We start from the raw sequence: 25,877 nt of genomic DNA on the forward strand, positions 1-25,877 counted from the left end.
AGAGGCGCTCACCAATAATTTTCCTCCGGAGAATATCCAAACGATAATATTTCCGGATGCCGAACGCACGCCTAGTGACCCATACCTCTCGTTTGTCTCACTGACCTTTGACCCGTGTCATCCGTTGTTCTTGTCACCGTGCCCCTCCCGTGTGCCCGACTGACTCATGTATACCTCCCCGTGTGTGGGACTGACCTGGTAGTCTGTTTTGAACTCGTGCTCGAGCACGCTGAGCCGCCGCAGCTCCCAGCTGAGCTCGAACGCCTGCAGGATGGGATCCTTGCTGCTGAGCGCGATCAGCGAGGGGCTGGCCAGCGCCCGGTACGAGTTGATCCGCGACCGGCTGTGGCGCAGTGAGTCCTCCTGGTGCGACGTCATACACTCCTCGCAGCCGCACCTGTCGGACACAAGTGACGTCATACACTCCTCGCAGCCGCACCTGACGGGCGGAGGACAGGGGTGACGTCACACACTCCTCACAGCCGCACCTGATGGACAGTGGTGACGTCATACATTCCTCACGGCCGCACCTGAAAGTCAGTATGGAAGTAAGATTTCGTCCTGAATCGGTAACTTACTTCATATCGATATTCGAATTTCGATGACCACGTTTGAATATAAAACTTTGATTCTGGTCTCCGTGCAAGTTCTGTCCATTTGGATCACCGTGTTCCGCTTTTCGCCATCTCTGTAGGGCCGCAGACGCCGTCACCACTGATACTCCTCATAGCAATAGACATTGCACAGACGGCACCCGGCTCCTGGGCGGGTGCGAAGGTCACCCGCCCCGTGTGCCGCGATATTACCGAGACTAAAGGGCAGCGCAACATTAATTGCAAACGATTACATGAATAACTCAAATACAAAGACAAGAATGTTTTCTATCACAATTAACGTTCTGCAAATGTGCATCTGGGACTTTTTTAACTTTTACGTGCAGATATTGAAGTACCCAACAGCTGTCGCAAAATCTATTGATGGTCCCCCGCGACCTCTGGACGGCTGTCGCCCGCAGCGGTCTCGCTCTGACGTCAGCCGATAAATAATCCCGTCTCGATTAGGTCCATGACTGTCATTTCTGGCCCAACGCTGGTGTTGTTTCAGTGCAGTGAGCGTAGCAGAACAAGTACCGATGTAGCCGCGGGGCATTCCATATAAATGGACTAACTCGCCCGCCTTTGAAGCTCTAATCCAATCCTCCCCATAGACATTGCACGCTTCGGGGATTTTCCATGATCTCTGCTATACTGAGCTGTCAAAGTTGAACATATTTTCCCATTCAGATATATCGTATCGCCATCTGCGAGCCGCGATGCCCCATCGCGGATGTTGCAACATGTGCATCGCATTTCACGCCGCTTCGAGTGGCCGTCCGCTGCCGTTCGGCATGCCCGCACAGAACGAGCCAACAAATTCCCAGTATCATTTTCGGACGGACAGCGCGCCCGGTCGGGGCCACAAATTCGGCCGGTCGGCGCGAGAATGGATAGCAGCCCGACCCGGCCCGCGGCGCTGTCCGTGCCACCCGTCCGTCTGGCAGCCGGTGGTGTCATCTGGCAGCTCTGGCGTGACGTCAGCGGCCGTGGCGACTGCCCCCCGCGGCCAAAACAATAGCGCGCGCTGCCAGCCGCCGCCGTGAATCACTCTGCTCGCGGAGCGGCGGCGGCTGGCGGCAGTCGCGACCAGCGAACGGTCCGCCGGCGACACGGGTCGACCCGAGCGGCGGGTCCTTAGATGGGCCCCACTAGACTCAAACAGCTCGACTCTGTTGGACTCATCTCGACGCCTTGGCGCAAGCCAGCATTTCTAGCTCAGGTCAGCTCGTTCAGCTACACCCGCCTGCCTCGCCGGACTGGGCCCACTTGACGACAGCGTTTGGAGGGCAGTGGGTCAGTGCGATTATCACTGAGTCGGCACGGCCGAGGCCATTGACAGGCCGGCCGGGTCAGTTGAGCGCGCCGCGGAGCGACTACAAACGAACCGTGACCGGAGGGATAGCGGCCGGCGGATGGACGGACGGTTAGGGAAGGCGATCAGACAACCAGATGGCGCGGGATGTCTGGGAGGATGGTGGAATGGCCCGAGGAAGAGATGGTGTGGGTCTGTGGGATGCCTGGGAAAGATGCAGCACAGCGATGCAGTAAAGAAGGCGATGCCGGCCACAGGGTTGAAATCGCAAAGACGGATTGAAGCCCGAATAATGCGGGACGCTGCGTAAAATTGCGATGCATTTCAATAAAAATCATTACCGACAGTGTCCCGCATTTACCACACATCCGTTAAAATGCCGTGCTGTGCAGAACCATGCACTGTAAGGCTCAATGCAATTGTTTATTCTTCGATGCAGCCTCGCGTCGCATAATTCCATTTTAAGTGACCCTGGGATGGTTGCCGTTGTGCCATATTGAAGTGATCTGTCGTCCTACACTTTATCATGTTCGGTACCTATCTGATAAATGTTTCTCTCATTCATTCAATATCTTGTTATTGAGACAGATCCAATTTCATCCAGTCCCCAATCAGCCCATTCCATCCCAGGGAGGTCCTCTATCATAATATCCGTATTTCTCATGTCCATGCTGTCATCCGTCATTTGCGTCTTTTTCTGTCCGTGCCAAGGTCATATCGTATCGTTCCTCCTTATCCCGTACCAGTTCCGCGCCATCGCATCTGTCCTTGGTCGCTCCAGTTCTGTGACGTCTTTTCTCGTCATATCTTATCCAATCTCATAACATCACATTTCTTTTCATTCGTGGCATTCTATCGGCTTGGATCGGTTCAGTTCTGTGCTATTCTGTGGCTGTTTGACCTGCCCTGTTTGTCCCACTGCTGGTCCCGCCCGTAGCCCTGTCCTGTATGTCCCGTCCCCTTCCTCCCCTCTGTTCGTCCCGCCCTGACCTGTCCTGTCCAGCCTGTCCTGTCCCGTCACGTCTATCCCGTCCGCCCTGTCTCGTCTATCCCGTCCCGTCCTTGACCGTCTCGCCGCCTCTCTCGCCCCGCCGGGCTATTGACCTGGCCTCGGTCGGCACTGGGCAGACCCGGCCGGCCGCCGGGGGAACACAGGGCGGACCGGGCTCCATTTCGGGGCTTCCGCCGTCGCCGCCGGCCATTAGCCGGTGCGGCTCATTACCGACTGTGTGCGCGCGCTGAGCCGCGCCGTGCACGCCGCCGCCGCGCCACACACGCCGCCGATAAATATTAAACACGTGCTGTACGAGAGGCGTGCCGCCGCACCGCGAGCCTAAAGCGGCGCACGGTATGATTGATGAGGGCGCCACAGAGCGACGGTGATGGATCCGGCGGGAAAGGAGCCGCCGGACGGCTGCAGAGACGCTGAGGCGCGTGTCGGGCTGCTCAGTGGCTGGACGGGAGAGGGCCGTGTGGGGCTCCTTAGTAGCTCAGCGGAGGAGAGGTGTGGGAGGTATTCCTCAGCGGCTGCGGGGCTCGCCTCCGGTTCTCTGAAGACGGAGGCGTGTGGGGGAGGATCAGACGCGTCATGCCGTGGTGGGTGTGAGTGGTAAAATAGTCGGCCTGCGTCCGGGCGGGTCGGTGACGGCGTCGTTTACACATATCTGTCACCACTATTTGGGCTGAGGACAAAATAACAAATCCAGGCCCAATTGCCCCAGGAATAGCTGCGGACGCGGTCGGCGGTTTCTGTGTCGGATGGTTGCCGAATGACCCGGAGCCTCCCGGATCTATTCGGAACACTGACGTGAAGATGGGCGGACGAATTCGGGCGGCTGCCCTCTCCATTCATTGATCATCAATGCCCCATTACCTTGGCACCCAGAGGTCACCAATCTCTGCTAATGCTGCCGCCGCTCCGTTAGCTGTCCCGGGCGCGGGTGGGCGGTGATCATCCCAGTCCCACTCACTCCTCCACACCCCGGTCCGGCCCGCTCACCCTCCCTAGTCCCTGCCCTCCGCGCGACAGATCGTACTCTTACCTCCTCCGCCGGCCACCCTGGATCAACATCACCCAATCTAATAGCCCGCCTGCCACATCATCTTCGGCTCCGTTCGCAGGTGCAGAGCCAATTGGTGGCCCCTCCCACCCCCTACCCCAGGTCCCGAGCCCCATCCCGCCGCGGCTCGGTCGGCCGGCAGGACCGCTGACGGTTTATCCTGTCCGCTCAGTCTAAACGGAGCTGGCGGCGCGGCGGCGCGAGCCCCACGGCAGTTAGCACCCTATCGAGCCGGTCGTTTGTGTCGGGGTACTGCGGGGAATCGGGTATCGTAAAGTGTCGCCACCTCCCCGCCCGGGCCGCGGCGACTGCAGCACAACTCGAACGCAAACAGACGCGATCCCAGAAATGGCACACTTGTCTCACAATCGGAAATACCAGAGACGCCTCGGAGAAGGAGCCCTACAAGTGAATCACCACCGAGTAAGGAGGGGAAATTACAGCAACCGTACCCTTGTGGAAAGGATAGGTATTTTAGAAGAAAAAAAAACTGAACTTAAATGATCATTGATCACACTACTGAGTCTTACTAATTGGTGGTCGGTATGACGTTCTCTAGCCTAAGACGGTAGAAGTAGCTGGTTGTATAACAAGTTGGTTGTAGAACAAGCAAGTCTGCCTCCCACTTATCGCAACAGAGTGCTTCAACGAGATGTCAATAATTTTGAAAACCGCCTGCGGCTGCCTTGCATATTTTTTTCCTGAAATCGACATCTTTTTTGACCAGTTCCCAATACATTCAGCTAATTTACATAACTCGTTTTAGCACGTCGGTGAATCGCCACGGCCCAAGTTTGTTATGTCTATGCTCAGAGTGGTGCTTCTTAAAACTCGATTCTGTAGAACGCCTGATTCAGTCATTCAAGGTCGGATAAACACTGCATACGCTATTTCGAAAATTGCGTAGCCCAATGCAGTTGATGAAATGTTGTTTTCAGCCTTTGCCGCTAGCTGTTGCAGCTTGACACTAAAAAGACTGTTGAATTACTGCGAGTTAAGAGTTTTGGGACCGCGGGATGACATTACCAGGCGATTGGCCGCATACATAAGATGGAATTAAAAAATCGATAAATTTTTGCCTAGTGGTTTACCTAATGCCTAGTGATTTGCATCGATGCGTAGTAAGTACACCGTCCTGCAGTAACTGCTGGAAACGACAGAAAAGGCGAAAGAACAAGTAGGCATCCTACTGAAAGGGACCCGGTACCCAGCTCGGGGAAAGCGCCACAGCGGGCAGCCCGCAGCGCACAAGAAACTCTGGCGTGTCAGAAACACGGGCGTCAATCTCCGGGGTGTCATTTTCACGGCGCGTGCCGGCGGCTGGGTGTGGGGTAGGGGTGGGGCTGCTGTGTTGTTGCTGCCGGCGGCGGGCGGCCGAGGGGAGCAGCGCCGTCGCGCTCCGCTGGGGCGCATTATAGCCGGCTCCCCGTTCCGTCTCTCGCAGTCCGTCCGATACCAGCCCACTGCAGACGCGATAATAATTCGCCCTCCGAGAGAGACGGGAGACCGCGGGCCGCTGCATGAATGCATGAGGTCGACTGGAGTCGAGTGCCCGCCTGATGGCAGTTTTGTCCTCTCGGTTTCAATGTGCGCAGGCCCGGCGGGCTGGGGGTGGTGAGGTCGCCAGTTGCCCATGTCCGCGACACTGTGTTGTGGCAAACAGTCCATTTGTGGTAACTTGAATCTGAACAGCCCTCGCCGCCCCCTCTAACCCTGTTGCTTTCTCGCTACTCTGATGGTGACATTCGAAAGCTGAGCAGAATTCGTAACAGAGGTCTTTGGTCACATCGCCGGGCGGTTTGAAATATGTCGTCGGGCAGCACAATGAGTTTCTTCCTCGAACCCATTCACCCGCGAGAAGGTGTCGGTCCAGTCACCAGGCGCCCACCGCTCGGCCTCCACGATGTGAGAATAACTCGCCGGCAACAGTGAGGCCGCTTTACACAGGAGCCATTCTGTGGTCGGCCAGTGGCACGATATGGCCGCCGGCAAAATATGCAGCCAGTTCCGGGCCGTAAAGTGCACGGGCGCCGCGGCGGCTGACCACAGCCGGCGGCAGGAGAGGTCAGCCGCTCTGAGCCGCGCGCGTCCAACCACTCACACTTCGGTATCCGCGGTATATTCGAGCCATCGCCATCGTTCTACATCAATATGCCGTCTTCCATCCCTTGTGTCGGTCCATTCTTCTGCCTCCCCACTCTCTCTCTCCCTCTCTCCCTCTCTCTCTCCCTCTCCCTCTCCCTCTCCCTCTCCCTCTCCCTCTCCCTCTCCCTCTCCCTCTCTCTCCCTCTCCCTCTCCCTCTCCCTCTCCCTCTCCTTCTCCCTCTCCCTCTCCCTCTCCCCCCCCTCTCTCTCTCTCTCTCTCTCTCTCTCTCTCTCTCTCTCTCTCTCTCTCTCTCTCTCTCTCTCTCTCCACACGAAGTCCGTTATTGAAGTATCGATAAATCCAGTTCATTGTCATCCTTTTCAACCCGTCGTCCCTCCCAGCCTCTTCAAAGAGCCTCCGTGACCTGTCCCGCCCCCTGCACCCGGTGACCCTCCCCCCCCCACCTAGAGCCTGTGACCTCAATCGTCTCCAGTCGGCGACCTCTGCGTCAAGGGCGCCGTCTGAGGCGCGCGCCATGTGTCACGCCGGATTCGGTGATTGCCACGACCCACGCCGGCCTGGCTCAAGTTCAGATGACGCATCGCCGGATTAACAGCCTGGCGCCGCCCAGGCGGGTCGGGGGACGGGGAGGGGGGGCTGTGTGCGTTCCCTCTGGGAAATGGATGCTCTGTAATAAGTTTCGTAAGGTCACTGTCAAAATGGCGTGCGGTAAATTATTACACTACACGTAAAGATTTTTCAGACACGAGTTGGCCATAAATTCAATTGCGTGTGCCTGATATGAATGGAGCCGAAGTAAAGCGCACGCAGAAATGATAGATTCGAGTGAATCTAAATCGGAAAAGTCTAGTCATGCGGACTGGTGCGCCGGCTGCCTGTGCGTCCGCAGAAATCGATATGACAAATCGGCGTGTCGGATACTGAAAGGTCGGCAAAATTCCCGGTACGGCCACGTCTGAAGTCATTATTGCGTAGCATCCTGTTATGGCCGCACGTGCTCCGGTGGCAACTGCGGCACCCACTGCTTAACTCCCCAGAGCTGAACAATACTTCGTCCCAGGAAGACGTCTGGGATGCTATTATGACGAATTTGTCAGGCTCTGTACTACTCTGACGGATCGCTGCATAAATATGCAGATTTTGATGGATCGCTTTCTCCCAGACAAGCCATGATATAGCTATGTGTAGCTATGAATAAATACCTTCTAGCTCTAACAAGTAGCATCTGCTATAAATAACGTGCATTGTACGAGGGCGCGGGATCCTCCCAGTTTCCAACACGTACCTGCAGCTGTGCGGAGTGGGCAGGCTGGCGCCGCGGTCCATCAGGATCTTGATGATCTCGTAGTTGTCCCGGTGGGCGGCCAGGATGAGCGGCGTGATGTCTGGCGTGAACGTGGCCGTGTCGGCCGGCAGTGCCTCCCAGCTCTGTGGACAGGGGCAGTAACATTAGGCCGGCAGCGCCTCCCAACTCTGTGGACAGGGGGCGGTAACATTAGGCCGGCAGCGCCTCCCAACTCTGTGGACAGGGGGTGGTAACATTAGGCCGGCAGCGCCTCCCAACTCTGTGGACAGGGGGCGGTAACATTAGGTCGGCAGCGCCTCCCAACTCTGTGGACAGGGGGCGGTAACATTAGGCCGGCAGCGCCTCCCAGCTCTGTGGACAGGGGGCGGTAACATTAGGCCGGCAGCGCCTCCCAGCTCTGTGGACAGGGGGCAGTAACATTAGGCCGGCAGCGCCTCCCAGCTCTGTGGACAGGAGGCGGTAACATTAGGCCGGCAGCGCCCCCCCAGCTCTGTGGACAGGGGGCGGTAACATTAGGCCGGCAGCGCCTCCCAACTCTGTGGTAACAAATACTGTGCTAGGTTGTTATTAGGGGAAGTTGGGGGAACGCCGAATACTTTTTTTCTGACGCCCGTAGCACGCAAGGTAGACAACATAAGCTATTCTTGTTGGCGTCATTCGAGAGGCCAGTCTTTTGCCTTTTTAACATTCCAGGCGCATTTGATGAATTCGCATACCGTTAAGCGCACAAACTAAAAATATCAAAGAAGTGACTTTTTCGGCGTTGCCCCGGACTGCGGGGAAAGCCGAAAATGGGAGAAATGATCTACGGGGAATGCCGACATTGATGTTTTGCCACTTTATCTCAAACTTTATCCAGAATTTATCAAAGCTGACGCGTTTTAAGAGCTTGAGGACGCTTGGTGCACACTGGAAGTTATAATTGTGTGATATATGTAATAAGAAAATGCCAGGTAAATAATTCCTTATAGGTAACAGGTCGTTGTGTCGGTTGAAAGTGTAATTTGTGTGACTAAAAATTCGCGTTGCTATTCTACAGCAGTAAAGTCCACGTAGCGTGCTTTAACGTGCGTAATTGCACGTTTTCGGCATTACCCCAGCCAGCCATACTTTCATTTGCAGGCCCATAACTTTTCAACGTGCCGCATAAATTTCAAATAGGCAGCACACTTATGCAAAGACGTGCTGAAGATTACTTGACCAAATTGGCCAGACAATCGGTAGCATAATGAGTAAGAAATGCAGCTTCAAAGGCGCATGTAGTACAAGGAACGCGTACCTTGAAAACGCTCTTGGCGCCCTCACAGCCGAAGTATTCCGAATGACGACTCGTAACAAATATGCGATAATTGTAGTCACTTAAGCTTCAGAGCATCACTGACAGGTGGCATCCATGTCTTACGGTTTTCGAAATATCTCGAATTTCGGCTTTGCCCCAACTCCGGCATTGCCCCAACTTCCCCTATTATAGCAATGAACACAATTTAGAACAACTATGACAAGGTGTAGTGGTGTTCACATGCAAGCTTTGATGAACAAGGAATGGCGTGAGATGCACCAACTCTGAGGACAATCAGGGACGCACCATTTCTGGGTGTCTTAGCTCAATACCAGACACACGGGAATGCGGGCTCAAAGTGGATGTGTTGCATCAGCCCCGTATGCATGTCTGACGGAAGTTATACACAGCCACAGCGGCGCGCTGTCGCTGGCCGGATATCGTTCAGTGAAATTCTGGCCGCCTGCTCGCCTCCGCAATGTTGTCTGTTTTTGCCAGTGACGTAAATCGTCGGCCTATGCAGTTTATCTCGGTGAATGGCGACGTCGGACGTTGAATGCCAACCGAAAGTTCGACGTCGCCGTTCACTGTCAACAAATTACTGCCGTCCCGGGAGCGGCCTCGGAAATTGGAAACCGTCCGATGCATGGAGTTTGTTTCTTTTTATGCCGAACGGTTATGCATTTATCCCACTGGGTTTCCCATCGGCTGGTGTGGAAACATGCGATCAACTTTCTGGAAAGGCTGCTCAGCACGGCCAGCCTGATATCGATTCACAAACTTTTGACGCAGGCATTGTATGCCGCACCCGGAGGTAGGGTGTCTGTGGTTGCCATCCGCCTACTGAATAGCGGACAAAACGCTGGGCACAGGCGGGCCGCGGACACAGTATTTGCCCGAGCCCCGGCCGGGCCCGGATACAGCGCGGGTCGCGCCCCGGCCTCCGGCGCTGACCCGGCTCCATCAGCGCCGATAGCCGGCCGCCGCGCACGGCCCATCGGACAATCACGCCGCTCGGCTGCACAAATCGCCGCAAACGATCGCACGTTTGTCATGCTGACAGACGGCGGGGCGAGCCGCCGACCCGCCCTCCCGACGGAGGCGGGCGGCTGACCTCCCTCCGCGGTCTGAGGCGCTCCCTCTCCTGCTGACCTCCCGGCTCTCCGCCTCCTGGCTCCTGCGGCCCGGCTCTCCACCTCCTACGGCCCGGCCGCGCGAGACGACTCTCCCGACTTCCTCACACTCCACGGCCGGCGACCTTTTGAAGTCGTCTAAAGTCCTTTGTGTTTGATCGTGCTCTTCTTTGCGCATGTGAATCACCTCTCCGCCACTTCTCGAGCCTGCTCTCCTCATCCAATCTTTTCGTATCTCCTCACCCTCCACTCCCGCCTGCTCCCATCCCTTCTCTCCAGTTCCGTCTCCTCCTTCCCTACTCCCGCCGTCATCCGGCGGCTCTCCGAGTTCTCCGTTTGTGACGCGCCGGCGCCACTTCTAACCCCATATCTGCGTTTTCAGCGCCGCTCCCCCCCCCCCCCCCTCCTCTTCCCCCAAACTCCACCATTTCCGCTTCCGCCCCGGGGTTCACTGGCCCAGTCGGCGCGGCGCTGACTGCTACAGTCGGCGCGGCGTTCTTCAGCCAGTTTTCGCCAGTTGACACACGCTCGCTGCGCCTCAGATCGAGGTTGGAGCGGCAGTCTCAGCCCCCGGCGGCGGGCGGGCAGGGGAACGGTACACCAAACCGGCGATACAAGACATGGTGTGACTGGCGAGAGGGAAATTGTACCACTGCTCGGACTTATTGGAGACGTGTTTGGCTTTGAAGTGTCGAGACCTAGCTTCTGATTGGGTTGGAGATACATTTATCTTTGTTTGGGGACGGGGAATGGCAGCTTGGTGACAGCTCTACGCGCGAATCGAGGAACTCATACTGCTGAATATTTTGGACTATGCAATTTGCATGCTGTGGTTTCGGGGAAAACAAATGGCATGCACTCCTCTTAATTAGCATGGTTTGTTAGTGTGCAATTTGAATCCAGCCAAGCTCGGCCACCCAGTCTAAGCTGATTACCCGTTTGTCGGTTGCCCCTTCTGCTGTGTTCTGCCCAATCATCAATCTGTTGGCCACTGATGTAATGTGCATCATGAATAAATGCGCCGTCTTTCATCATCCCTACAATGGCACGTCACAATACCGGAGCATAAAAACGGCAGCACAATAACCGCTATTATTGACCACACAAGTGGCGGCGACAAAAAAGGCGACGCATTCTGTCTTTTCTTCCAGAGGGGACGAGAAAAGGAGGCACACATTAGTTTTTGTTGTTGGTATTGATTGTTTGCGCCGTTTGCGTGACAGGTCTGTCGCTCCCACTCCCCAATAGTAAGACACTAACATGATTGGCAGAATAATGACACTGTGGGCATTGGTTGGAGGATTCAGCGAAGCGCGTACACGAGCACACGGCATGCTCCAGTGAGGCGTGGAGACGAGAGTGGTCTATTCGCCCAGCTACCGAGGTTCAGAAGGGAGGGGGCGGCATATGCAGTGTCGCGGGGCGGACGACTGAACTCACGTCCAGCTCTGTGGGGGACACTCTCGTGCAGCTCTGTGGGACACTCCTGTGCAGCTCGCTGCGGTACTCACGTGCAGCTCGCCGGGCCGGTGGATGAGCTCCTCGTGTTCGAGCAGCACCTCCACGGCCTCCACGTACTCCTCGTTGATGGCGTGCAGCAGGGCGTCCTTGGTCTCCACCTGAGCAGCGGAATACACGGGTTATGTGTCCGTCGGAGAGTCGTCGGCGGGGGCGTGCCATTGAGGCTGCGTGTTTTGAGTACAGAGCTTTTGGCACGTGTAATAACCCTACCAATCACATAATCTTTTACGCAGTTGAACAGTCGTCAAGTGCCGCTATTTTCGAGTTTTGACTTATTGGCAATGGCAATTATTGTGAACTTTGTCACAAAATCTTTGAACGTCCACCTTTGGCCGGAAATCCTGCCAATGCTCTCAGGCACAGTAAAAACTCTGTGGTAATGAAGGTAAACACAAAGCCTGCTCCGGCGGCCGGTGGTGTCCGATCGGTCGGCCGGCCGGTGTCGTGGCTCAGTACGATAGCGCGCTGGCCCGCACCCAGTCCCGGCTCCGGCACCGACCGTGATTACCGGCCGGCCGCCGCCGCCCCATGTGGGGCTCGATAACGAAGACAAAATAGCTGCAAACAATCCGATTAGCCGCCCGACCGCCGCCGCTGCCGCCAGTGGTTGTGCCAGCGGTGGTGGTTCGATTGGGCCGGGTAACGGCGGAATCGGACCGGCAGACTGCGTTCAGGTGGCAATCGTGTGTGAAACACAATGAATGCGGGGCTACTGCAAAGGCAGATCCCTTCATTTTTGGCAGGCTTCTTCCATCCCCTCTCTCCTCTACCTCCTCTCGCCCCCTCTCTCCCTCTCCCGGCAGCACACCTTGTTTTCGATGAGCAGCTCGACCATCTCGAGGTTCTCGTTGTCGATGGCCATCAGCAGGGCGGTTCGGCCCAGCGGGTCCACGCAGTTGATGTTCAGCGTGGGGGTGCAGTTCTGGGTCCGCTGCAGCAGGCTGCAACACACGTCCGGCCATGGTGAAACAATGATCGTGCAATGATCGTGTATAATAATGCTGCATCAATTCTGAATCGTAGTGGGACATCAAAACGACTTATTACAAGCAACCTCAAAAAGAATTTCTGAGAATCTAGTAATTGTTAAAAACGTACTAACTACCAACCCTCGCCCTGGCAGGGGAGGGGTTGATGCAGCCCTCCTAAGGTTTTTCAAAGATAGCGTACGCCAAATTTGGCACAGCCTATGGGGCAACCTTTTTACATATGACTTGAAATTTTCAGGTCCGGGTGACCTTGGACGATAGGCGTTATCACAAGTGTATTCGCGGCCATTGGGGCGACATAAGAAAAGAAGAAAACAACTGGCCCCAAGAACTTTAAATTATCAGTTAGCATGCACCTTTTCCTTAATATGTAAAGAATTTACCATTAATTGTTAGAGAAAATTGCATTTAAAATCTTTCCATTTATGCTTTTTTCATCGTTTGCACAGTATGTTCTTTTACTAAGCTAGAAACACTAATTATAAATAGTTCCCGCATCATCAAGAACAATAGGGAAGGCTTGAAGTGAATACAATAATCTAAACGGTTTTGTAATTCATGTGAAGACACTTCTAAAATTGCCTGTAGAAATATTAAAGGCAAAAGTTCAACTTTTTCACAAGACGGATGGCTATAAACCTATTCAACGTGTGACAACTCAGCCGGTATATCGTCGCCTACAGCCCAGCTTTCCCTATTGACCGATAGAGGCGCTGCTATCGATGTCCGCCCGTGCCGCCTAACGATCAGGTCATCAGGTTAGAAAAACCGGTACAAGGTCATGGTCAAATTTCAATTTTCTTTACGCACCTGTCCAACTCACAGTTTTAAACTTATTTCCTTCAAACTTGCAGCCTGCAGGATATGCTAAGCTCACCGAGTTGCATAACATAGCTATAGTTCGATTTTTATGTCACTGACCTGAGGTCAGTTAGAGGTCATTAAGTCGGAATGTTAAGCATAAGGGAAAATATTCAATTTGGAAAATACTGGAGATTTCCACTTCGTTCTATCACTTTTGTGCTTTGAAACCACGGTACGTAACAGCAGGTCACTTGGTGCTTCTTTGTTTGGTGTACTTATCCATGGGTGAGGTCAAATGAGGTCAACTGAGGTCAACTGACGTCTGTGCCAATAACTTATCACATAATACCGATAAAACTTTCAAAATGGTATCATTCTGTTCCCATCGAACAGCCCAGTCGAATGATGTGCAACATTAAGCATTTTGATCATTCTTAAGCCTTAAGTTGTGCTTAAGATGTGCTTAACTTTTTAAGTACACTTAAGCAAGCAAACAAGTATAATATTCGACGCGCCTTGACGTGCTGAGTTCACTGGTGCTTTTGTTTTTGCTCTAACTTAATTAGATCAAAAGTTACAAGCGAAAACTTTTGACCTGTTTTTAGCGAAATTTTGACATTTATACCCCCCCCCCCTAAATATTGCTCTAGAGCAACCAACTTTGCCCAGGGGAGAGAATTGCAGGGGGCCCACCTTACTACCAAAGTTGGTGTTTCTATGTGCCATAGGAGCCAATCGCGAGAGAGGGTGCATCACCCCCCCCCCCCCCGCCAGGCTGTGTTATGAAAAATGCCCTGCCAGGGCGAGGGCTAAGACGCTGAAGGGTGACGAACGTCACTTTTCTTACCGTCGGGTGGTGGCGACGTCACCCCTTTCGACGGCCAGAAGGAACCTCTTCTCCTCCAGCGTGAGCGAGGCCATCTGTTGGTGGGGGCGGACATCCTGGGCGGCGGTCACCTCCTGAAATCAAACGGCACGGGACGGTCATAAACCGGTGGTCACCTCCTGATACCAGGACACGCGGCGGTCGGCTCCTCAAATCCTAAAACACACTACCACACATTTCTGCACACGCATAATTTTGAAGACCACTTTTTACGATTTACAAAACCAGCTGTGGGGCCCATGAGAAGTCCATCGTCTGAAATTACAGATGACGCCTATTATGATTTGTTGCTCGCGGGCTCGGGACCATTCAGGTTTTAGCGGCCGTAAGTAACGCCCTTACTTTGTTCTATAAAGTACCGGCCGGCCGGCAGCCCGACGGTATTTGGAGGGCCGCCCAAACTAATGGTCCAATCTGGCTCGAACGCCGCCAGAACAGCGGCGTTATTACTGTAAATCTATCAGCGACTAAGCCCCGAATTCGCTCTAGATCATCACAATGGGGACGTGTGCTCGCTGTCGGCAGTTTCGATTAGGGCAGCGGTAGCTGGCTATTGTCTCGGCTTAGGTAGCCTAATTGCTGAATGAACAAGTATGGGCCGTACTCGGCATGAAATGAGCTTGTGGAACATGACATTGGTGTAAGCAGCAGGTGGATTACGTTGTAAGATGTTTTGTTTATGATGTGGACTGGCGGCTTGAATGCGAGACTTAACTTAGGACTAAGTTAACTTTATAAATGTTGGTAAAATACTGTGCAGGGACAAGATAGCACTATCAAACAAGTTATGAAAGACCATCAGAAACCGCCAAACTCTCAGATTGCGATTGGAACAATTGATGAATCACCGGGATTTTCGAGTTCCAGCAGTGGCCTGGCACAGTAACAAATCGTCTGTGGCGCTCGCACGACCAACTAAACATCGCCTTTGATGGTGATCGTCTGTGTCAGAAGGAGGCAAAGATAATTCAGCTGATCAGTCTCAGTGTGTGGGACCAAGAAGGACCGTGTCAAACTATTCTTTTCTATGATGTATTTGTATTTTCGCCGACTGTGATTGGCGCTCCCTGCCCCCCCCCCCTCCCCGCCCACGTTGGCTCGGCCAGTGTCACCAGCGGACCGACCCCACCGGGAGACGGGCCGTCCTTCCGCCAGGAAGACACACCATTAGACGCTTCCGGAGCGTGTCAACGTGGAGATGGCAGTGTCACCGTGGGGCGCAGTGTCACCGCGGTGGGACTGGGGTGCAATGCTGTCACCGTGATGGAGCTGGGGGGGGGGGGGGTGCACGGTGTATGTAGTGTTTGGTCACCGTGGGTACGTAGGGGCGCAGTGTCGCTGTGGGTCGCAGAATCTTATGTCGTGTCCCCGTTGGGGTACAGCGCTGCGTTACCTCGGCGCTGCACTCCCATGCCCCCCACCCCACCCGTTCTGTCACCCCGCTCCGGCCTCCGCCCTCCATCCCATGACACGGCCGGGTTCCGGGACTCCCCCAGGGCTCTCCGGAGACCCGGGGAGGCCGGGGGAGGGCAGCGGAAGGCCCCTGATGACCCGCCGACGCCCTGCGCTGATACCGACACACGCTGTCGACGGAGCAGTGATCCAATTGCGTCATCGTGACGTCAGTGGATTGTACTGAAATGACCTCTTCTGAAGAGATACGCACACGACACCCATCGCTACACGCCCCGACGCGGGATGGATGACATTGGATTTCATAACTGGCCATGAGCCGAACCCATTTGTTTGGGAAATGTCATGCTTCTTTGCGAGAAGGAATCTATAGCATTAAATCCGAGGGCGCGAGATATACTCACGCAGCATCGGGGAACTATAAATCGGACGCCATCGTAAATCCGGAGTATCGGATTCGAATCAGCGTTGGCTGCAGTCCGAGTCCCGGTGGGTCTCCCTGGTTAGTTGTGGTCGTACTGTCATGTGCTGATGGGGTATCGGACCGCTCAATTTGCCGCTGGGCTTGCTTCCCGGGCTCCTACGGTTTGCAGCTAAAATAAACGTCAAATTAGAAGCAAAAAGCAATAAATAATTTTGAAAAAGCTATGCTGTGTCTGCCCAGCCACCGTTTAGGGGCTTGGAACCTTTTTCATACGTTCACTTTTAAGACGATTTTGTAAGGAGAAAAAGCGCATAAATACAATGCACGCCACCAACCGTCGGCAGCTATTGAGCCAACTGGAGCTAAGCACCAACATATCCAGAGACCCGTCATCGCCCTCCGTCATCCCTCGCCCGTTCTCCGTCATCAGTGGCCTTTGTTCGCAGCGGCAGCGGCCGATCAGCGCCGCTGTTCAGCCGATAGCGGCCGTAAATGGGCTGCCGAATGGCGGCGCGGGAACGGGGGGCAGACACCGGCACACAGCACCATCCACCGGCTACGGACGTCGGCGAGGGGGGTGGCTTGTCAATGGTTCAGTATGGAAAATACTATGGATTAAAGGTAGTGTGCCACCTTTGAAAGATTTCCCGTTTTATTTTTCCTAGGAAAAGAAGCTTCTGTTTTTACCTAATATCGCAAAAAAAAATCAAAAATGGGCCTGGAATAGTGCCTTTTTCGCCTAAAAGTTTATCGGTTTTTAGATATGTATAACAACTGTAGTGGGCTCACCTGCAAACAGGCGTCGGGCAACAATCGCGAATGCGGCGCACTTGTGACAATAAGCAAAGGTCATTATAGTGTTACGACCATACGACGTACGGGAATGAGTTATCAGCTGTCTAATCGTAGACAACACAATGTCGAGCCTTAAACTGTAAGCCTGTATTGGTATTGTTTCTTAAATTTGGCTGTCGAACAATAATTTGTGGTTTGAAATATGATTTTGTGTAAAATAATTGATATGAAACAGCCGTCTCTTAAGTTATGACCCCATTACACCACACGCAAGTGGCAGAAATGACAATGATCAGCTGACGCATTTTTCTTGGCCGAAGTCAGAGCGCGCGGCCCGACGCACCACGCGTATTTGGAAATTCCGACCTCGACGAGCATCAGAAGCCACCTAACAGGCGTGTTCGAAACCGCAGGAGATGATGATGAACGGGTTTATCGAAACTTGATTGGATAAGCCTATCGGTAATAGCGATTTTAGTGTGTGCATTTATTGTTCATAGTGGCCGTTTTCACGACGGAACTTTCGCAGAGGAACTTATTTGATACCTAAAAAGTACCTACCCTTAGAGGCCTTAACATCCCTCAAACTGAAATATTTTATGTTCAAAATAATTTTAAAAGTTTAAATCCGGGCATTTTTTGCCCTCAAATCACTTATTTATTTACAAACACAGCAATTTTTGGTTCTAGTAGCCCACCTTTCGACTATGAGGTATTAAATCAGCGTGGCAACTTGCTCCCTCTTTGCTCCCTCGGGTATCTAATTCCGGAATTCTTAAAAACAAGGAAAGTATATATCGAGTTCTCTTTTATACCTATTCAGTTATGTTTTAATGGTGATTAAAATATGACAAATTTTTTAATTACATTTCATATAAGAAAACACGCAAAACAATGAAACAAAAATAACTACGGCAGATAATTACCTTCAGGTATCTAATTCCGACCAATCAGCACCTCAGTAGGATATGACGTCATACAAGAATGGTGGTGAAGGCCGTTTGCAGTTCCGGCCGGTAGGTCACGTGACCGCCGGGCGCCTCGGGTCACGCGGCGGTCGTGAGTCGGACGCGGGGCGTGGTCGCGGGCGGACGCGCGGGGCATCATGCTTTGCTTTGCTTGCTTTGTCAACTTCATATAACTTACTATCGCATTCGTGTGAAAGCCAAACACTGCTCAGTGCCCTTAGAAATTGAGTTTTGGAAAGCTCAAGTCCCTATAGCTCCTCAGGTCGGCAACAGTTGAAGCCTCATCTGAACCCATGTGAAAAAACGAGGGTAAGGAACCTTGTGTTGCTTTTTCTTTTACCGTCATAATTATCTCAAACCATCACAATTTTGAGTTGCCACATTGTCTGCTTCACTACATTCGTGTAAAACTTGGGTGAAGGCTGGTGGCTCAAAGAAAGGTGAAGATATTTCTTTAAGTGCCTAATCCGTGAAATTGAAATATCCCGGCTTTACAAATCTACACTTTTCATTTTCTCCACGATCCATTTTTTAAAATTGTTTAAATTTTATCTACATTTGTTAAAATCGGGGCTTTGGTTTTGTGTAAACTAGATCATAAAGTTTACTATAGTTTTGTGTAACCTGATGGCTGAAGAAAATAGTAATTTTGCTAAAATGATGTGCGGAAATTTGTTGCTTTCCAAATCAAATTACTCATACCTATATTTCATTCAAAATTAGGAGGCATTATTACTGTTTTTTCTTGTAACATGAACTGAGTTTGGGTACGGTGCTCCGGAAACGTTGTGGAACTTTAAGCTAGCTAGAGCAGTTTCCATAAAAATTGTTTAGATAGTTGACATGGCTTGTTGACAACTCTTTTGCTGTTTCTAAAAAAGTGGAAAAAATATTTTCCTGCATTAAGCACACAAGGCATGTTATTCTCATAAGCTATCGAATGTGTGTGTGTGTTTTTTTTAAGCTGTTTTTTTAAGCTTTTAAGCTGTAACTTCAGTTACTTCACTTTAGAACATATTGCCCAGAATGCGTCACTGATCATGAGCTGGTATATCATATCATATGTAGCAAATACATAAATGAGAATAGTGTGTCATGAATTTTTGTGCATGCTTCTGGATCATCTGTAATTACATCAAAGGCTCGGCTCAAGAGTGTCCTGCCGACCAGCTTATGCCCAACCCTTTCTGTCCGCAGAACGTCGCCTGCGACTCCCGCACGCCGTTTGCCCCGGCCGTCCGTACTGGTCTTCGCGCTGCGAGCCGCGCTGGAGTTCGCGGCGGCGTCGTGGAGCTCCCATCGGGACGGCGTGTGATGCCCGCGTCGAGCTTATAAGCCGTGAGCTTCGATTGGCGGCTCACGCGGTCACCAGCTGTATGTACAGCCTCGGCCCCGACGACCCCGCTAATGGCCGAGACCGGCATACCCCCGGCATGGGTCCGCTGTCCGGCGCAGCGCTGGCCGCCCGCATGCTATGCTACTTTTGGCTGTATCGCTGCCCAGCGGGAGCGCGCTCCACGCTGCGGAAGAGGTACACGTTGCGACCCGACTGAGGACTGCAACCGGATGGTGACACGTCGGCCTCTGCGCCCTGGCCGGGGCAGGCGTGACCGACGTCACAGTGGAGGAACGCCCAAACAAGACCAGCCCACCGTCGGAGCAGCATGGAAATATCATGTTCTGCCTGGACGTCGGACCCGGCGGCGGCGCAGTGCACCTGCACACGTGCGGAGAGGGGCGCTGGAGGCTACTCTGGAGCTTCTGCCATTCCGCGGCGCGACTGCTGGCAAAACGGCGGCGATTGAGGCGGTTGGGAACAGCTGCAGCAATGGTGATGGCGGTGATGGCGACATGGCGGTTTGGGACTTCATCTCAGCGCGGCCGCCGCCCAGGCGCCGCTGCGCCCGGCTGCTCAGCCACCTACCGGATGGCGGGGTGGCCCTTACGGCCCTCACGCCCGTTCGGTCTGCGGCCACGTTGTGGGGTGGCGGTCGCGGGGTTAGCGGCGTTGGACTTCGTCCTTTATCCAGACTGCACCGCACCATCTGAACGGATGGATCTGCCAAGAAAGATGACATCCAAGGCGGCTATGAGGCGATCACAAAGCTTCACCAAGAGCTTCTCCTTCATGGGGCCGGCCGGCCGTTAAGTCGCAACACCGGCTGCCGAGTGCCAACAGCTGCGTGCGCTGGCGCCGACGCGTTGTGGGCCGCGCTGCTGACGCCTAAGCTGCGATATCAACCATCTATGAATAAATGGCAGCGGTGGCGGCTTGTCAGTTGTTAACGTGCCTTAACAGACGTTGCGAATAGCCTGCGTTGGAATCGCATGGTTGGGAACACAACGCAAGTAAAAATGGGCTTCCTTGATGAACCTACTTTTTAAGCATTGTAGCCTTTGTAATTTTGGATGTTTTGCTGTAGATATTATTTTCTACATATATACTATATAGGCACTCACGTGCTTTAAATCGCGCAATGCAATTGAACCATGGTAAAGACAATGATAAATGAACTGAGAGCTGACATGCCCCATGCTTTGTGTGTGTATGTGTGTGTGTGTGTTTTTTTTTTGCGAGTCGATAAAAGTGGTTTTGGACACTGGATGAGTTTTTAGGGGTGTGGTGAGGGGGGATGTAATTCCACAGACCTTCTGTCAGATTCACTAATGCAGTAGGTCTGTGCGGTGTTTAGTTATCGGAGCATTCTTTGAAAGTCGTGAATAGGGCCACCGAGTACCTAAAGCCGTGATATTCCCCCACAAAAACTTCTTTTAAATAACCGGGGATAGGTACATGAGCAGAGTAAATGCTATTACGAACGCCTATCACAATGCTGAGCGAATAGGAAAATCCATAGATGGAGAATTGTGCCGCGTTACGGGTGCTCGGGCGCAGCCAATCCACCGTTACCCCAGCGGTGACCTTGACCCGCATCGTCTGTCTCGGCTCCAAAGCCAAACCGGCGTGGAATTGGGAGCGTTCGAGCACTCATGGTCCAGCGCAATTCTCCACCTAAATCCATTCCTGATACACATTTGCTTGCTCATAGTCATGTAACCCCGGTAAATTCACCCAACTTTCATATTGGTCGCTCCATAGACAGATGGCCACAGAGATCAACTTAAAAGGCCATTGTTGCATTCATTTAGTGGAGATCATTAAAGAGCCGTGACAGGCCACAAGTCGCGTGACATCATACGTGTAACGACCAATGACGTCGGCCTGCAAAACCCAATGGAAGCGGCTAGCAGCGTGCAATAAAACAGGGCGCTGCTTTCTAAATGTCTGTCGTGCGCCATAAATGAATATATTCTTTGTAGCCTGGCAACTCAGTATCTTTTTTTTAACTATTGTACTAGTATTTAATAATTTCATAATTTTATAATTGTGCTTACGCTTTATGTTGATATTAGTGATAAATCCTTAGATAAAGTAAATCGATGTGATATTTAATAGAAAAATAGCAAACTAACGCACCATTCATTCGAAAGCTGGGGAACCCACTAAAAAGAACTACTAAAATTCCTGAGGAACTAAAGGATTAAATGGGGATTAAATAGATGCCTGCTATTCCGTCGTGAAAACGGCCAGTGGTGTGAAATGTGGTTGGGGTACGACCGACAACCCGTCGGGGCGAATTTCGCACTGGGGTACTCAAAATTTGAAGAATTTAAGACGTTTCCATAATTTTTGAAGGTATGGATAAGTTCTAAAAATCCGGTTCTCCTTATCCGAGTCATTAACTCCATATGGTCCAAGAAAGCTGGCACACTACCTTTAAGCGTGAGACATACAGGGTGATTTTTTATACAGGGCAAAAAGTAAAGAGCGATGGTGGTACCAGAAAACACATCAACTGCAAAAAAAATGTTTTTTTTTTTTGTAATAAGCACATTCTGACATTTCATCTGCACACATAAACTTTTCGTTTGAGCTCCTTTTAGGCTTATAGAGCGTGTTCGAAGTGAGTACCGTTTTAATGCACGCAAGCATGAGCCCGTCTCCTGATGGGTCGCGTTACTCGGATGACTGCGTACTCGCTAAGCTCACTATGACAGAATGAGTCCCAAGAAGTCTCTAAAAGGTCCTGAAAACAAAATGACAAACAATTTTCTTTCACGTGAATATATATTTTTTGTGTTTGCTATATGTTTCGGTACCTCTAGGCTAAAAACCTTTTTACCCTATAAAAAAATTCACCCTGTAGATCATTTGCAACCGATGTGAGAAACTACGAATATCAGTAGATGCCCTTCATTATATATTGAATCCATCGCAATACGCGATAGAAGAAACAAAACTGTTGACATCATGCGTGTTTTTTTTTTTGCATTGGTGTATTTGGTATCACCTAAATCAATCAATATAAAACTCCACACCGCCTTCCGGACCTTTAGCTTTGATGTTCAGGGCCCTCTCGGGGATTAAATGCGGGCTTCTAATCAATCTTCCAAAAGACCATAGCCGTCACCTTCAATTGGATTTCACATAAATTCACGGACGCCGGAGGGTGCTGCAGAGAAAAGTTTGATCTAAGAGGCGAAACGGCGAAACCAAGTGATAAATTGTCGGGAGGATGGCTGGCTAAAGCATAGATCAATTAAAGAAAACAATAACAAAACAAACGTCCCATCTAAACTGTAGGTAAGTACCTTCCAAATGTTGGTGAGCCGTTGTGCAACAAAATTTAGTCCAAACATACCAGAATTCCAATTACTGTATCAACAACTTCTTTGTACCCACTGTTTAAAAAGGTGCATCGAATAAACAGGTATTGGAGGGCTATGGTACAAAATGCTCCGTTCGCGGGACCGTACTCCGTTTTCAGCAGTCCCCGGCAGTGATACCATTCAGGCAGTTACCACTCAAAGGCAGTGACAGGAGATGCAGCCTGCGATTATTTGGGGCTGGTCCTCTATAAACTTTCAGAACAAAGGGAAAGTATTCAGTGCCGGCGGCACTTGTAGACCATTTATGAAGCCTCAGCCGGAGACTGTGTGCAAAAATCCCGCCTCGCATCCATCACAGCTCCCACGACAACAATGGCTCTTATGCATGCATTGTCTCCGCGGCCAAACACAAGAGGCTCTTATCTGCATCGGCCCGCGCTCCCCGCCACGCCTCCCTCCTCTCACCCCGCCCCGGCGCGGCGCGGCCGTCGCTGTCTCCGGCTCCGCCTCCATTCAGTGTGTGTACTGCCTCATCCCGTCCCCGCTCCCATCCCATCCCATCCCTCTGGCCAGTGTCATTGCCGCCCTGTATCGGGCCTCACCATCATCCCATCAGCTCCCCGTTCTTATACCCCGAGGGTCATACCTCCGTCCTTCCCTCTGTTCCACTCCATCCCATTCCATTTTACCACACGCGACCCCCTCAAGTTCTACCTGTTCTCCTGGTTGCATCTGTCTTTTCCCAGTCTCTCCCTGTCCCATCCCTCCCACCCCGCCCGTCCCCAGTCCCTCGCCCCTCGCCTCACGTACCGTCTCGGCGAGCGCGGTGGGCTCGCTGCCGCCGTGGTTGGCCAGAGGTTCGCGCATGGTGCGCCCGACGCCCGCCAGAGGCACCAGCGGCACCGGCGACGTGGCCGTGCTGCTAGCTGTCCACCGGCGCCTGGCGGTCAGGGGTCAGAGGTCAGAGGTCAGCGCTGCCAACGCCCAGTGATTGGGGCAGATATCTGGGCAGGGAGGCAGCTCTGGGTATTTGGGAAGCGGCGCTACAGCGAAAACTTTTTTGTTTATCGATGCCGTTAACCTTCCAGGCGGTGGGGGGGGGGGGCATTTTTTTGCCCCCCTTTAGTTTTTTCGATATATCTCGAGAACCGCTGCGCCGATCGTCACCAAACTTTCAGTACCCTCCCGGGAGCAGCTAGCGCACATGGTGACCAAAATTTTTTCCAAAAGCTATGATAGGTTGGCCGCTAATGACGTCAGAGTGAAGTCATTTTCGCCATTTTCGACCCAAAAAAAGGTTTCGCGGGAAGAGCTGTCAGGCCTACAGCTTTAGAGATACAGAAAAATGTTTCAGACATAAAAGGTGTGGAATTACAAGGGCTACAAAACTGCTATTTCGGTTTTTCGAATTTTTTGGATTTTGACCCCCAAAATCAAAAAAGATTTTTTGAATATAATAGCCAAAAAATCAAAAATGTTTATTGAATTTCGAAAAACCGGAATATATGTGATAGCCCCTACCGCCTTCTATCTACATACCAAATTTGAAATCGATACCTCTTTTTTTGGCCAAGCTATAGCGAAAAAACTGTTCAAAATTGATGACGTCAAATTTTCAAACTCAATTTTTAGCAACTCTAGACCTTGCAGCGCAAAACAAAGACCACCATTAGACTCCCCGTGACGAGCTGCATCGAATCGATACCCATTTTATGCAAAAATATCAACTTTGAAATTTGATCTTTTTTTACCTGACCTTGACCTGACCTCCACCAGAAAGTGACCTAAACCGTACCTGATGGTCTTATAACCAACACCATTGAGTTGGAAATGAAAAACTGTCAATAAAACATGCATCGCATGACCTTAGTAATGTTGGGCTCATGTGGTGACTCTTGGTGACCTTTGGTGACCTGACCTGTGACCTGACCTGGTATGACCAGTGGCCTCTAATAGCAACATATGTACTAGACAACTGACGCCTTATCGCTGATTTTCGACAAAATGCGTTTTACTCGGTGTTATAGCGCTTTCCCTAGAAGCCCCGTGAACGGTGAAACATTTTATCTTTGACCTGACCTGTGACGTCATCGGTGACCCCGAAGTCAATGAAATTTGGTTTCCCTCGACAAATTTGACAAGGATATCGAACGCCGTTTGAATTTTCCGGATCCAGTAGTTTCGGAGATACGGGGGGGGCAAAAAAGTGCCCCCCCCCCCACCGCGCGGAAGGTGGCTGGTAGGCCCACCGCCTGCCGGGTTAATGCACTGTTGTCACTCAGCCTTCTTCATGAACTGCCGCTTCACTGTACTTTACATTCGAAAGATATTTCGGTGGCCTATGCCAAACGCTCTCCGATTCCAAGAAAGGTGGTCGTGGACATGTTTTACAAAAAAAAAACTTGTATTGGTGTTCTCAGGGAGAGTGTTTGTTCGGCTATAATGCAACGTCAGCGCTTTTCACATGCGCGAGTTAAAGTGGCAGTCACCAGTTTTATCTGGATAGCTGTAAAGAGACCGAACCCATCTCGTGATTGCACATAAATAATAAATCTGCAATCATGTTCCGACGGTGGCGGAAGATCTGGGGTCGCACGGTCGAGCGATACGGGCGATCTCGGCGGGGCGATGTCCGCGGGGCGATGTCTGTGGGGGGGGGGGCGATGTCGGTAACCGCCCGGTGTCCGCCGTGCCGGCGGCCCGGTCGATCCACGGAGGACGGCCCGCTGACCGGCCAGGGACGGCAGCGGTCCGCCGCGGCTCTGACCTTCATCAGGCTGGCCGCGCCGCCTCCGTGGGACTATCCGCTCAATTGGCTGGCCGCTCGGAAAGTTCCGAGCTGTCACCGCTGGGCTTTGGACGGCTCAACGCAGGGTCGGACCGGTCGAGCGGCGGCGGGTGGGGGGGGGGGGGGGGCGTAAGCTGGGAGAGGTGACGAGGTGACTCTGTGGTCATGACTCGGGGCCAGGGAGAGGAGTGAGGACTGAGGAGTGAGTGGGCCAGAGGGGGAGAAAGAGAAAGAAAGAGGAAAATAGATAAAGGTTCTTGATAATATTCATAACAGTGGCATGACATTGCCATATTCCACGATATGCGTATCCCAATAATGGTTCCTCTCAATATTTTTAATGAAGGGAAAACTTGCCAACGAACACCATGACAATGCAGCCGTGAGGATCGCATGCCATTCCAGACGGCTAAACTGCACCCGGCTGATCATTGGATATCGTTTCGGGGCGGCTCCAGTATCAGGAATAGCCTGGAGACAGCGTAGCACATTCCGCGCCGGCCATCATTGTGCTATGAGAGCCTCTATCGGCTGCACATATTGTCGGCTCTCTTGTAGTCGGTCGTGGGACGGGATCTGCGCCCATCACAGCGCGCTTAATGGCACTTGGGCCGCATTAACGGCCGGCCGGCAGAGGCGCTATGACGGGCCACACCCCTCCCCCCGCAGGCCGCCCCCCTCCCCCCCCCCCGGGCGGCTGCCGGTGTAATTTTCTGGAGCTGCAGATAGACGGCGGCCGGCCGTGTTTGTTGGCAGCCGCGTATTACGCGTATGTGTCCGATAGCGCACTGTTCGAGCAGCGGCAGAACCGGCGGCGATAGCGGC

At 52.3% G+C, this 25,877-nt stretch overlaps 1 protein-coding gene across 3 annotated transcripts in view; it reads right to left on the reverse strand.

The window, feature by feature from the left end:
- LOC122386569 (transient receptor potential-gamma protein-like) overlaps positions 1 to 25,877 on the reverse strand; it is a 96,640-nt gene that overhangs the window by 37,363 nt on the left and 33,400 nt on the right. For all 3 annotated transcript variants that reach the window (XM_043375880.1, XM_043375861.1, XM_043375870.1), the window contains exons 3-8: positions 23,075 to 23,204; positions 13,955 to 14,067; positions 12,123 to 12,255; positions 11,305 to 11,412; positions 7,361 to 7,503; positions 196 to 397 (exon numbers count right to left, since the gene is read on the reverse strand). In XM_043375880.1, the coding sequence (XP_043231815.1) occupies positions 196 to 397; positions 7,361 to 7,503; positions 11,305 to 11,412; positions 12,123 to 12,255; positions 13,955 to 14,067; positions 23,075 to 23,131 (756 nt within the window). In that variant the 5' untranslated portion in view covers positions 23,132 to 23,204. The remainder of the gene's footprint in view (positions 1 to 195; positions 398 to 7,360; positions 7,504 to 11,304; positions 11,413 to 12,122; positions 12,256 to 13,954; positions 14,068 to 23,074; positions 23,205 to 25,877) is intronic.

Source organism: Amphibalanus amphitrite, unplaced genomic scaffold, assembly GCF_019059575.1.
Source record: "Amphibalanus amphitrite isolate SeventyFive unplaced genomic scaffold, NRLGWU_Aamphi_draft 000016F_arrow, whole genome shotgun sequence".
NCBI lineage: Eukaryota > Metazoa > Arthropoda > Thecostraca > Balanomorpha > Balanidae > Amphibalanus > Amphibalanus amphitrite.